The sequence below is a fragment of the Aegilops tauschii genome, chromosome 4 (genome assembly GCF_002575655.3).
Source record: "Aegilops tauschii subsp. strangulata cultivar AL8/78 chromosome 4, Aet v6.0, whole genome shotgun sequence".
Lineage (NCBI taxonomy): Eukaryota > Viridiplantae > Streptophyta > Magnoliopsida > Poales > Poaceae > Aegilops > Aegilops tauschii.
In genome coordinates this window covers 447,451,244-447,465,485 of record NC_053038.3, presented here as the reverse complement: position 1 = coordinate 447,465,485, position 14,242 = coordinate 447,451,244, and the positions used below count along the sequence as shown (strand labels likewise).

Below are 14,242 nucleotides of genomic sequence, written 5' to 3'. Positions count from 1 at the left end.
TTATTAAAATTTTCTTCCTTCTTAAAGGGTAATAGCGATGGGAAGAGGATTTGAAGCTCTTGGGTGCCCGGGAACCCTATTAAATAATAAAATAAAAATACCAGGAAAATAAATAAAAACTGAATTTTGGGGTGTCGAACCTGGATTCCTATTCTACCTGTGTGAAGTTTCGTGAAAAAATGACATATGTGTTATTCTCAATAAAAATGTCAAAAAAATTCTATGTGTAAAGAAAACTGTTGGAACAGATCGTAGGTCAGAATGTAATTTATACGCCATGGATACCACGGATGCCATTTCTTAAAGAAACTTAACGCGGGAGTAGAATGGGTACCCAAGTTTGATAATCCAAAATTTCATTTTTTTTAAAAAAGTTGGTAATTTTTTTGTTTTAATATTCAAATAGGGTTCCCCGGCATCCGAGAGCTCCTATGTATTCACCAATACCGATGCCACTAATTCATTTGTTCTTAGAAAACTTTATTATTTTAATTTTCTTTTATTTTTATTTAATTGTATTTCTTCAGGAAAATAACAATGCCACTAATTTGTTCCTTCTTAGCAAACTTCTTTTTTGCAAAAAGAATCCACTATTATATGTATATTCTTACATATTATGAAAAACACAATTTTGTGCAATTTTGTCATTATTTGTTTCATTTTTTTTTCTTAAAGGGTAATACCAATGCCACTAATTCATTTTTTCTTATAAAACTCCATTATTTTGATTTTTAGTTTTTATTTGATTTTCTTTGTTTAGAAAACTACACATATTATAGGTCTACATACCAATGGCGGAGCTATGACTTGGCCAAACCAAGAGATGGCCCGCCCAACCTAACAAAAATTTAGGGAAGACTGATGCTGAATTTGGGCCCTAAGAGCAAAACTTCAGATGTATTGTTTAAGCTGACCCGTTTTGGCCCGCCCCAAGAAGTGGATGTAGTTCTGCCACTGCTGCCTACCCCTTTGATCGTCATCCTCATGTGAAGATTAGTTGAACTCTAAATACCTATATATACACAGACCTGATACCGTAATTAAGTTTCATTAGATTGATCGATCGAATTTTACACATAGAAGATATATCTATGAACTCAGAACACTCCTGTGTAGTTTCCATGATTTGCTCATCAAAATATAATAATATACCTCGCTAGCTTGTGTTGTGAGGCCAGAAAGACTTACGCCTGAAGCATGCACCACTCAGGCTGGTCGCCGCCGGCTAGAATGTAGGTGTGCCCTCTTACTTTAGCTACTTTTCAGTCAGCTGACTTTTCATGTTATGGTCAGTCGATTTTCTGTCAGCTGGATAGCTTTGAGATCAGTGCTGTTTTTATTTTTTCTGTTTAGTTTTGTTGTTGGGTTGGGCTGTGTGAAATCGACTGACCCCTAGTTTGGGTCAAACGAATTGCTTCTTGGGCTCATTTTTGTTGTTCTGGGTTGCGTTTTTCTTTTTCCTTTTTTTCTTTTCTTTATTGGTTATTTTTTGTTTTTGTGGGTTTTTGGCTGAGTGTAATTATATACATACAAGTACCATATAATATGTGCCAAAATTTCATGATTATATGATTATTTTTACATATTACGATAAAGTGCAATTTCGGTGCAAAGTTGTGCGTACAAGTTTTTAAAAAAATTCTCTCTTCTTAAAGGAAATACCAACGCCACTATTTCATTCCTTTTCAGAAAAAAATCATTATTTTGATATTGTTTATCTTTACTTCATTACTTTAAGGTTAATACCAATGCCACTATTCATTTGTTCTAGATTTTGTTTTTGCAAAAGTTCCACTTTTATATGCTTATTCTTGCATATTTTTAAACATCATAATTTTTATGTATATTTTGTGCAAATTTTGTCAGTGTACGTTTTAGATTATTTTTCCCATTTTTTTGTTCTTAAATGGTAATACCAATGCCACATATTCATTCTTTCTTTTGTGGGTATTTTTGGTTTATTTTTTATTCTAGTTTTCTGTTTCTATGAATTTTTCTTTTCTTTTCTTTCCTTTTATTGGTTTTTTTCTTTTTTGTGGGTTTTGGCTTTTGTTTTTTGTTTTTTTTGTTGAGTTTTCATTTTTCTTTATGCGTAGTTTTGGATGTTGAGTGTGTGTAAATATATGCACACGAGTACTACATGTATACATTATATTAGAGTATGGAAATTTCACTACTATATGTTTCTTAGATATTATAAAAAGTGCAATTTTTGTACTAATTTTGACAAATTTTTAGTTTTAAGTTTTTATTTCACTTTCTCTCTTATTTTAAGGGTAATACCAATGACACTAATTCATTCCTTCTTCAAAACTTATTTTTTATGTAAATTTTACTAGTATATGTTAGTTCTTGCATAGCTATAAAAAGTGCAATTTATGTGCAAATTTTATCATGATTTATTTTTTCATTCCTTTCTTCTTAAAGGGTGGTACCAATGCCACTACTTCATTCTTTTTAGAACATGTTATATTTTGTGCGTGTTTAAATAAGTATACACGCAAGTACTATACAACATGTGTGTAAATTATAGTAGAGTGCGAAATTGCAATATTATATGTTCATTGTTTGCATGTTAGTAAAAGTGCAATTTCAGTGCAAACTTGTGTGCAATTTTTTGATCTTTTTATTTTTTCTTAAAGTGGTTCATTATTGCCTAGAAAAATTTATTATTTTGATTTTTTTTTAGTTTTTTTTTCTTAAAGGGTTTCATTCTTCCATAGAAAACTTCATTATTTTGATTTTGTTTATTTTATTTTATTTAATCTTCTTTCTTTAGAGGTAATACCGATATCATTCCACTATTATATGTTTATTTGTGCATATTATAAAAAAATGTATAAACTGCGTGCAAATTTTGTAATTTTTTTATTTTGTTCTTCTTAAAAGGTAATACTAATGCCGCTAATTCATTATTTCTGAGACAACTTCTCTTTTGATTTCTTCCGTGTGTAAGTATATATGCAAGTACTGTACAATATGTGTGTAAACTATACTAGACTGTGAAAATTGCACTATTATTTTCTTTTTCTTTATTCGTAGAAAACCTTGCTATTTTGGTTTGGTTTTATTGCATTTCCTTTTATTCTTTAATGGTAATACCGTTGCAACTAATGCATTCCTTCTTAAGATTTTTCCTTTTCTGCGAAGATACTACTATTATATGCTTATTTTTGCGTGTTATAAAACAATTTGTGTGTAAATTGTGTGCAAATTTTGTCACTTATTTTATTATTTTCTTTTTCTTCTTTAAGGGTAATACCAATGACACAAATCTTTATTTGTTTTTTTCTTTACATACATATATACGTTGATGGGGAGTATATATATGGAGTTGTCTTCCGTCTATGCATGCATCTATAAACAGCAATTAAGTTGCTTAGGCATTGACGCGATAACATGCAGGAGAATGGTGTTACTCAGCTCTTACGGCTGCGGCGTTACTCAACCAATGGTCACGGCCCAAAAAATCATAAACATGTAAAAAGTGACTGACTCAAGTATTATGGTCAGTCGATTGACCTCCAGTCACTCCCGTGCCCTCTTGCCAAAGGAAATAGTGGCTGTCGGAAATTTTAAGTACAATATTTATTAAAAAACTTCATTTTTTGGTTCATTTATATTCGTTTTTTGTCTTGCGTTTCAGACCAAGCCAAGTTCCGGTGGATTTTGTTTTGTGGTTGCAAAGGGATCAGAGCTCCTCTAAAAAAACCGACCTACCCAAATTGCTGAAAGTCAATTTTGATTCTGCGGGTTTTTTGGCGACTTGTCCCTAGCTCATTCCCATAATTTAAATATTATTTTATTTTTTCTTAAACGCTCATATAAAAGCACATATGCTCGCACTTATGAATGTACATCCGTACCCTATGAACAACTCCAGAAGACGGAGCTGGCATCGCGTCTTAAGATTGACGAAGTAATCACAGACACCTCGTAGTCGGGGAATAAAGAATGAACAAAGATGGCATGTGTAAACTCAATCCTTTACCCCTTTTTGCGGGAAATCCTTTACTGTGGTTAAAAAAAGATTTGGCACTGCTCAAAAGAAAAAGAAAAATAAGATTTGGTAATTCACCTGCCAACTTTACCATCCAACCCCATGCTGTCTTGTGCTATAGAAATTTTTTCTAGCCCGTGGACTTTTGCTCATACCCCATCGTTTTGTGTAGATGCAGGGGTAGGGGTACTGCCTAGCAGTAGAGCGTAGCGTTGAAACGCGTTACTATTATTTTACTCGGTAATCAACCCGCAATGATGCGGAAATAACACGGGCGCGCGACAAGATGGCTGCATGTCAGCTGGAACCCCGGTACGACGTGCAGCAGCCCCATACCTAGGAGTAATAGCCCTCCCTCTCCCGCGGTCAAACTCAAACCAGGACCACGCCGGCCAGCGGCCACTCTCTGCGTCTCTGCAGCCTCCTCCAAGCCTACCGAGGCTAGCTCCTGGCCTTCTACAGTGAGCTACTGCCGCTCTGAAAAGAGGCCTTCCATGCTGCCCCGCCCCATCTCTCCCTCTCTCTACCCCTCTCTCTCTACCCTCTCGACATTGCCGGCCTCTTCAATGCTTTCCGGCCGGTACTGCCGTGCGAGCTGCTCCCTCCCATTCCCGCTATAAAACACGCGCGTGCGTCCAGGCCATTGGAGGCTCCAACCCATTCTGTTTAGCCGCTAGCTGGTGCTGGTACCGCTCGCCCCACTGACCCCAGCCCGCTTCTCCTTCTTCTCCACCCCATTCTGTCTGCCCCTGTGTCGTGTGCTGCCGGCGTGAACCGGATGGAGGTGAGCGTTCGTGCGGACCAACCGTGCGTCCATGCAAAGGATCGGCACTTCCCCGTGGTTTGTACTTTGTAGCTCACCTGGTTTTGGCTTTGCTTTGCTTTTGCAGAAGGCGAGGCGGCGGCAGGTGCCGGCGTTCGGGGAGTGGAACTACTGCTACTACTACGACGAGCCGCCGGCCGCGGTGGCGGTGGCCGTGGCGGCCGAGTGCTACGCGCCGGAGCCGGAGGCCTGCAGCGACGTGTGGTTCAGGTACTCGCCGCCTCCGCGTAAGCCCACGCCCAAGAAGACGCGGAGGCCGGACAAGGGCGACGTGGCCCGTCGGGAGAAGGGGGAGAGGCGCGGTGCCAGTGCCCTGGACGCTGCCGCCGGCCTGCCGCGCGCCACAGCCAAGGCCGGCTCCAGGGTGGTGCGCCCGGTCGACGAGGACCTGTACCAGGTGCCTCCGCCGGAGTTCACCTCCCGCCGCCCAAGGCGGAAGAGGAGCCTGCTGATGGGTTGCCTGGGCCTCAACTCATGCGTCGCCTGAACCTGTGTGCCAATGGGATGCTGCGCGGTCTATTCTAGAGTGGTAGTGGTAGTGTTCACTAGATTGAGTGAGTGCTGGTTCTTTCTTGTTGTGTGTTATGTAGTTTTGATCTCTTGGGCAGTTGGGCTAGTGATCACTTGTAATGCTCTCGAGCTGTTTATTCCACCATTAGTTTGTATACGCAGGTCTCATGTAGTCATGTGTTAAGCTTGGTCAGTGAGTCGATGGTGTAGATCTAGGCATGTTTGGATCGTGTCCAAAATGTACCCTGCTCCAATATTTTGGCCAGGATCCAAAAATAGGTACCAGTGTTGCCTTACTCATGTCATGTGCAACCAACACCTCAGCCAAAAAATTAGCTAGCTGATATTTTGGCGGGGCAATCTAGGGCATAAACCAAACACACGTCGAATCCAATGCTTCTCCCTTTCTTCTCTTCGTCGCAATCTCGGTTGACGTACATGTTTCTTGCGCTGTTCGTCGCAGGCAACCTGGAACTAAAGAAAACGGGTTAGCAATCCATATTGAGAGGAAAATAACCAGCCAATAATTTGAACGTCACACTACCTAGTACAAACAACTACTAATAGATGTCTTATTGACGGCCTAGCACAGCTCCATGAGATTTCACCGTTTTGTTTTCTTGTTGGATGTTGGTTACTGCAACAACTCTTGACCCATTGATGTGTTGTTAATTCAAAGCCATGTTCCACGATCGTTGCAAAAACGTTCTTCTGTAGAAAAAAGATGCACAATATTCACGGTACGGAAAAAATGCACTGTCTTCATTTGAACTGGCCAATCTGATCTTGATGAGGGAATTTAAGCAGGCGACGATAGCAGAGCTGAAACAACATGGCTCCACTCCAAAGCAGAAGCATCTCTCCGGGTGAATCTTATTAATTCTGGGCTGTGCAGCATTGCAGCTCGCTATAAGTACTATTACACCGGTGTAGTACTAGTACTACCGGTCGATCGCACGACGTGCAACGAATTAAACGATAGCCAAAGCCAGAATGCATGGCATTGGCAGCACAGCACAGTACGCTGGCGCATGGCGGGCAGAGAGGCGCGAGAAGCCACGACCAATAGTCTTTAATAAAAAGGCCTGCAGCCGTAACTGGGCCCCTTAACTGCATGTCTGCGACTGCGACGCTGCTGCCATTTACCACAGCTCGCGTCAGGCTTGTCTCAAAAAGAAAATCGCGTCAGGCTCGATCTTTACTGTTGGCGATCAGTTGGCGTCCCGTCCAGCAGCCATGCACGGCCGCGGTCGTGAACATGGACGGCCCCGCCCGGCCAGCCTAAAATCTCTGAGATAAAGAGGGCCATCGATCAGATCAGGTGCAGCACTCCCATCGGTGTCTGGATCAGTCCGGCAGCAGGCAGAGACGCTGGTGCTCGGCTGGTCATGGGTCTAGCTAGGGTAGCGCGCGGGCCTGTGCAAAGCACGAGCTCCGGTGGAGGCCGCTTCCCCTGTTGTCACGGGTCATGGGTCGCGGAGGGAGCTAGCAGAAGCAGCTGAGCCGCGGGATGTCCGTGCGTAGCGTAGGGGCGCGGCTGCGGACTGGCGGGTACTAGTAGAATGGATGGACGTGGAACAGCGGCGGCGACTCGGGTGGTCAGCGGGGCGGCGCGCCACCCGCACGTAGGGGGTAGACGATGGAGCGTCGTGGGAGGGGGCAGGGCCATGTCAATTCTTGCACAGCGCCCGCCCATGGCATGGCATGGCGTGGCGATGGAGCTGGTTCTTGAACAGTGCTGCTACCTGCTCGATGCGTCGAGTCTGCGCCTGGCTGCTCTGCTCGGGCTGGCGTCAGCTCATTCGGTGCACCGAGATGTCCAACGGGGAATTACATGAGCGGGGACGAACGGACTGAGGTCGGAGAAGCGTGCTTGCACGGTGCCCGTCTTTCGATCCGTGGGTGTTCAGAGCTGCAGCCCTTTTCTTTTCCAGTAATGATGAAGGAATGGGAGAAGAGAAACCGCACGATTGCAAGGCCAAAGCTCAGCGTTGATGGTGCGCTTGATGATCCCTCGAGATAGCCAGGGGACCATACATAATCTTCTCTGCCTGTCGCCCGCTCGCTGGTCCGCTGCACCTCGGCTATTAAGCTGAACACTCTGTTTGTATGGATTGAGGGGACCAGTTGGACATCCTTGTCATGGGCATGGCCGCTAGAAATCGTCGATGAGGTTACCAAAACGGGGGCCAGCCATCGTATATATGGCCAGGCTTGGTCGCTTGAAAGGAAGAGCGGCAAAGTTTCGTTAGGCCGTATACAATGCTAGATGCTTAGGAAGGTGTTTAGAAAAACAAAACCGACTTTTCTAAAGCATCGTATATATGGCCAGGCTTTGTACAAATAAGCATCGGTGCTTAAGGAAAGTCTCGTTTATTTCTTCAACCACCCCTCCTAAGCACCTTGCATTGTACAAGGCCTTAGACCAACTCCAACGATGTGACTCAAACGGACACATATTTTATCCGCTTTTTGCCTATTTGGATCGCCTAACAGACACGCGATGTACCCAACGCGCAGCACAAAAGCGGACAAGCCCACAACAGCTACACCAGGCAAGCACCTCCTCTGCAGGCGCCCCGCTCACCGGCGCCGGCCGGCAACTCCTCGCGCCGCCCGTCCTCTCCCCCTCGCACCGCCCGTCCTCACTCCCATCGCGCCGCCGGGTCCCGAGCCATTCCTGCATCAGATCCAAAGGAGCGGCCGAGCACCTCCATAGCAGGGCGGCCGACCCCTCCACGCGCCGCACCTCCTCTCCCCCTCGCACCGCCCCTCCTCTCCCCCATCGCGCCGCCGGGCCCCGAGCCATTCCTGCATCAGATCTGGAGGAGCCCCGCGAGGCAGCGCCACCGTCCAGGCCTCGAGCCCTAGGAGGAGCGGCCGAGCGCGCGGAGGAGCCCCATGAGGGAGCGCCCGGACATGAGCTCCAGCGCCAGTGCCGCCAGTTGCTCCACCGCGGGCGACAGGATGACGGCAGGCGCGGTGACGGTGGAGGGCTGGAGGTGGCGACCTGCGCCGGTGGACTCGTCGGTGAGCACGTTGGCGGCCTCCGCAGGTGACCTTGATCCTCGTCGCGGCGCGTTGTGGAGGCCGAAGTCGCAGTCGCTGATACATGGTACCAGGACGGACACGAGCAGACGAGAGCGGGCGACGTGGACCCATTTGTGACTCAAATTTGGGCTCAGTTTGGGTCGAGACGGACAATAAACGGATAGCCGTTTGGATCGCCCCGTTGGGCCAACTTTTCTGTCCAGATGACCCAAACGGACAAAATGGGTCGCTGGGTTGAAGTTGATCTTAGGGTCCAGTCTAGTAGAAACCCTTGATCCCTTCATACGAGATTGTAAGGGCAACTCTATCAGAATTCTCGACATCGATTTTAATTAGGATTTCAACATGAATTTACGTGATGGATTTGAAGAAGGATTACGTTTACGATTTGAACAACCTTAATACTACTGAGATTCTCTACTAATTGAACTACAAGTTCTTCCTCTTCTCCGAGTGACCTCACCGGCAGGGGAGCCTTCGGCTGCGGGTAGGCGGGAGTGGCCGCTGGCAAATGGTCCGCGGAGGGGGCGCGACCATGCTGACATGGTAATGGGGAAGAGAGGGTGCGAGGTGGCACCCGATGAAGGAGGTCGATGGGGGTGAGTGTGCTGGCGACAGGAATTGATGAATAGAGGGCGAGTGTGGTGGCGCCGATGAAGGGAAGCGACGAGGATTATATACCCGCAAACGCACTCCGACGGAAAACCGGGTCAGATTTACCGTGCGCAGTTGGGAAACAATCGCAAAACTTCCTTCCCACGCAAAGGCAGAGTTGTGTATGACGGCTGTGGCCTTTTCGGCCAAAATCATCATATTGGCTGTTATAATCAGGCTGATATGGCAACTGCTGAAAAAAAGGAATATATCCATGTTCAATGTCGCAACTGAAAGAAAGACAAGAGTCAAAATAGCCGTAGCAATACAAAGACACGTTACATCAACAAAAGGAGATTGTTCATATAAAGACCAAAGCCGGCTTGCTCTGTCCAATTATTAGCCATTCAAATTCCGTCAACAGAAGAAATACACGACGAATGCTCAAGTATGTATTCCTCGTAGCAAATTTCGGGGTGTCCAGGTCTGAAAGCCTTATTCATGCCCTCAAGGCACGATGCCATCGGCGATGGGCTGAAGCAAGACATTGGACCTTACCAAACCTCCGGACGCAGCTCACCAGTTGCAGGAGGCATCCATTTCCCAGAATTGTACACGCTCTCACCAACTTTCCATCCAGGAACATTTTTCATGATCCTCGCTTCCTCCTCAAGGTACTTCTTCCATTCTTTGACAAATCTGCACAAAGATCAAAGACCTCATGTCTTTGGTAGATGACAGGGACAAATGAAAATGGCATACATTGTCGATCGAGTACCTTTCATCCTCTTCAGCTTGGAGCATCGGCAGTATAGCACTACGGGCAGCAATTTTCTCCTCCTTCAGTGCACTGCACACACATAATTCCACACCATGAAGGCTAACATACAAATAAGACAGGGATGGGGAAAAAGCACGTACTAACAAGCATTCAAGACTCTGAAGCTAACAGAAAGTCAGAAACATAAAAATGGATGTGACGGTAACTAATGACTACCAAGAACTGCAGAAGCAATAACAGAAACATATAAAATGGAGTGACAGTAACTAATAACTACCAATAATTGCAGAGCAATAACACAAACAAATGAATGGATCTGACAGTAACTAATAACTACCAATAATTGCAAAATAATAACAGAAACAAAAAAAAAAGGATCTGACAGTAACTAATAACTACCAATAATTGCAGAGCAATAACATAAACAAATAAAAGGATCTGACAGTAACCAATAACTAACAAGAATTGAAGAGCAATGAAGCATGATCAGAAGATAAGGATCCCAGGTGATTTCAGAATAAATAAAATAGAGAAAATCAGCACAATTTCGTAACAAAATAAAATGAAGTGCGGATATAGATTTCACATGTTTAACGGCAAATACAGAGCAAGGACACATAACAGGAATGCACATTCGGTTGTTACACTTGTGTTTCTTAAAAGTTTATCCATCACAACAAACTGTTGTTTACTCGTTTAGATAGACTGCATGATTGTCATAAATTGCTGCAATGACCACATAATCTATTTTCTTAACTGAACTAGCAGCCCATTAGTAACCATGTGAATAATCAACCAGTTTAAATTCCAGAGATGCTGAATGAAGGAAACAGTACCCTGGACCATGAATTTTTGCCCGAGTCTGAGCCCATTAATCAATCTCCAAGCCCAAAACTGTCAAAAACGCACCCTCAAACTCTCCAAACTAGCAGTTGACAGCCTCACCCAACGGGCGCGAACTAGAGCAACAAATAGGTAGGAAGAGGCTTACGTTGAGCTTCGTTTGGACAGATATACACTGACACGCTCACTATCATGCAGCTGTAAGCACTGGCGGAGGGTCGTGGAGGCCAACCTGGGCCACGACCCCCCCTTTGAAATGTGCAAAAAACTATTTACTAGGTTTATTTAACACTTCAACCCAGCCCATTAGCAGATAAAATAAGAAAGCCCACATATGGAATCAGAATGCCATCGAAGCCTATAGCAGTATCGCTCTAGCCTAGTCACGTCGTGCCTCTATTCTTTTCCCCTGTTCTTTGACTCGTCTTGTCAACTGGAGGCGCACCCGCATGCCTACGCCGCCGACCGACACGTCGTGCGCCAACGCACAGTAGTGGATGGTTAGGTTATGCGTATCTACTAAAGAAACCTCGGGGAGAGGGATGGTAAGGGTTCACTGAGTAGCATTGATGTGCAGTAGAGAGAGGACAATTTGAGGTTTTTGTCTAAGGCTGCTTGCCCAATGGCAAAGATGAAGGAATTGCAAGCTGCTGTACCAGCATTACATGTGACTATGTGAGACCCATCCGACCCACTGCAATGTCATGTAAAAACCACGATTGGAATGAGGCAAAGGTGGCAAAAGGATTAGTTTAGGATTTTAAGGCTGCCTTTTAGGCGGCTTTGGAGTTCCAATGCTGGAAGAGGGTCCAACTACATTGCACTGGCAATCAACTTATTGATATGATCATGACTTCGTAGCTGTACTGTGATTCTTGCCTATCTTGATGTAATCTCAGTTTGGTTGATGTTTAAGGCTGCTGTAATGAGACCTTTAGGCATGTCTCTCCTGGATGATGGCATCTGAACCACATACCCAGACTATTATTCTTGTACGACCTCTGCTGGCACAGTTGATTCTATTAATGAATATCCGAGGGCAATCTCCTCTTTCTAAAAAAACGACTCACATGGTACTAAGGTAGTTCAAGGTTGAGGCATGGAATTTTTATTTTTTACAAAACGAACGAGACAAACCTACAAAATTAATAAGCTATAGTTTCCACAAAAACCACATTAGTTTAATCTAAATATTGAGCGGCATTGCTGCTATAGCATAGGCAAGCTGATTTGTCAACTGTACGATTCCCTGAGACAGGCTGGAGTAGCCGTGGAGCGAAGATGAAGGCAGAGCCAGCATCAGATGAAGGCAGAGCCAGCATCAGTGACTTCATCGGACCAGCGGTGGAGACGATGCGTGAGGGCACCACAGATCGCAAGGAAGGCTATTGAGATGGTTCTAAAGGGCGGATATATGATGTCAAGGCGAGTGGATGCCATGGAGGCCAGGAGGGAGGAGTGGTGGCGAATGGTGCAAGTCGGCTGTTAAAAAAATGCAGTTGCTTTTCCGTTAGGCACAACCATGTTACTACATTAGTGAAAACTGTCAGCTCAAATTAATGTTCATATTAGGTTTCTGACACTCTAATTCATTATCTGAGTTATGCTACAAGTCTGCAACCCATCGTTCATGGTTCTTTACAAAGGAATCAACAGGCTGACTGGGCCTGGCTCCACAGCTATAAAATCTTCTAAATTCATGTTCTCCATAAATTAGCTAATTAGATGTTAAAGTATGTTGAATAGCATCAATTTAGAGCAGCTGCAAAGGGATGAAGTGGCATATCAATCGGAATGTGACGCATCCATTTGCATATGAACATAAAGCTATTTCTTAGAAACATGCCATCTTCTAATAATGCATGTCCTTGCTAGTTGCTACTAGTACTAGTATTAATATCATATCAGTGTATCGTTGTCCAGATATGATCTACAATTATCTAAATACCTTTCAGATGAAACCAACTGCAGCAATTCATTTGAACTAACGCAAGAATGCACCCGGTGGAGGCAAGGCAAGCGGCCATGCAAGATCGATTTGCGACCGGCGCCCGCTTCGACTGAAATGGCGACTGGCACACGCACGTAAGAGGCAGATCGACGTGCAGGGCAGGCAGGGACTTACCGGCGGACCTTGTTCCCCTGCCCGACCTGGTACATGCCCCAGGAGAAGGCGCCGAAGGTGGTGAGGAAGAGGGCGATGGCGCTGGGGCCCTTGTTGGGGATGCGGCGCGCGTAGCGCACGGGCGCGAACCCGCCCGGCGGCGGCCCGTCCTGCAGCACCGGCATGTCCTTGACGCTCGCCATCCCCGGCTTGTTGCGCACCATCGACTCCGTCATCTTGGCTCCGATCCGGGAAGGTCACCACCAGCGCGGGACGAAGCGGCCGCAGATCTGGAGCTCCGGCGGGAGGCCGAGCGATTGGGGGCGCAGATGTCGCTAGGGTTAGTGGCGGGTGCGAGCGATTTGGGGGAACCTGGTGGTGGTGGGAGGAATCGCCTCGACCAGTGACTCTCTGTCAGCGAGTGTGGGCAGTGGGTAAATTCGTCACTCTCCAGGGTCTCTTCCGGAAGAGTTTACATGGGCCGTGCGGAGACGCGCTGACGGGCTTTGGTAAGAAGCTTACTGGGCCCTGACGAGCACTTCGATTTTGCAACCGAGTTACAGACGGCGGTTTCTAAAAAAAAGGTTGCAGACGGCTACTAGCTTCTAAAAAAGGCGGGTGCTACAAATCAGCCGGTTGATCTTTTGTTTTCCTAAATACGCGAAGCTTGTATATCATTTCATTGATAAAAAGAAGAGAAATAACACTAACATACACGAGAGAAGGCCGAGGCACCACACTAGGGTTGCGTTCGGTTTGGAGGAATGGAGGAAATTTGCAGGGAAATAAACAAAGAAAAGTTAACTGCAGTGTCGTTCGGTTTGCATTAAAGAAGCGCTTTTATTTCTGCAGCTTGTACTTTTATGGGAAATCAAACATCCACTGTGAGCTCTTTTTCTGGCGGAGTCCCAAGGCAAAGCATAGGAAATGACAGTTGAGGCCCACAACACAACGGAGAAAGTTCATGCATGATAGTTACTTCCTCCGTTCCTAAATATTTGTCTTTTTAGATATCTCAAATGGACTACCACATACTCCCACCATCGGCGAATAAGTGTACATCTAGGTTTGTCCTAAGTCAAAGTTTTAAAACTTTGACCAACTATATAGAAAAAAGTAACAACATTTATGTCGCTAAATTAGTATCATTAGATTCGTTTTGGAATGTAGTTTCATAAGGTACCAATGAGTTGTCATATATGCCACTACTCTTGTCTATAAAGTTGGTCAAAATTTTAAATTTTTGACTTAGAACAAAAGTTAGATGTACATGTATTCGCGGACGGATGGAGTACGGATGTATAAAGACATATTTTAGAGTGTAGATTCACTCATTTTGCTCTGTATGTAGTCATTTGTTGAAATCTCTAGAAAGACAAATATTTAGGAACGGGGAGAGTATTAATTTAGGGTTTTTATCAGTTTTGCCATAGACTATATAACGCCACTCAGTTTTGCCACTAAATATTTTTACTATAAAAAACACCACCGTTTCTTTAGTTCAAGCTCAAAAAGACAATTTTTCACCGTTACCGT

General features: G+C 44.9%; 2 protein-coding genes across 2 annotated transcripts; one reads left to right on the top strand and one right to left on the bottom strand.

Moving 5' to 3' along the window:
• The first annotated feature begins 4,639 nt into the window (after positions 1 to 4,639).
• LOC109744645 (uncharacterized) lies at positions 4,640 to 5,629 on the top strand. Its single transcript, XM_020303805.4, has 2 exons — positions 4,640 to 4,784; positions 4,891 to 5,629. Exons 1-2 carry the CDS (start codon positions 4,779 to 4,781, stop codon positions 5,308 to 5,310), a joined length of 426 nt encoding a protein of 141 aa, XP_020159394.1. The 5' UTR covers positions 4,640 to 4,778; the 3' UTR covers positions 5,311 to 5,629.
• Positions 5,630 to 9,321: 3,692 nt separating this feature from the next.
• On the bottom strand, positions 9,322 to 13,138 carry LOC109744630 (NADH dehydrogenase [ubiquinone] 1 alpha subcomplex subunit 13-B). Its single transcript, XM_020303786.3, has 3 exons — positions 12,728 to 13,138; positions 9,757 to 9,828; positions 9,322 to 9,677 (listed from the first exon to the last, which is right to left on the bottom strand). The coding sequence occupies exons 1-3, from the start codon at positions 12,940 to 12,942 to the stop codon at positions 9,533 to 9,535; spliced, it is 432 nt and encodes a 143-aa protein (XP_020159375.1). The 5' UTR covers positions 12,943 to 13,138; the 3' UTR covers positions 9,322 to 9,532.
• Positions 13,139 to 14,242: the final 1,104 nt, after the last annotated feature.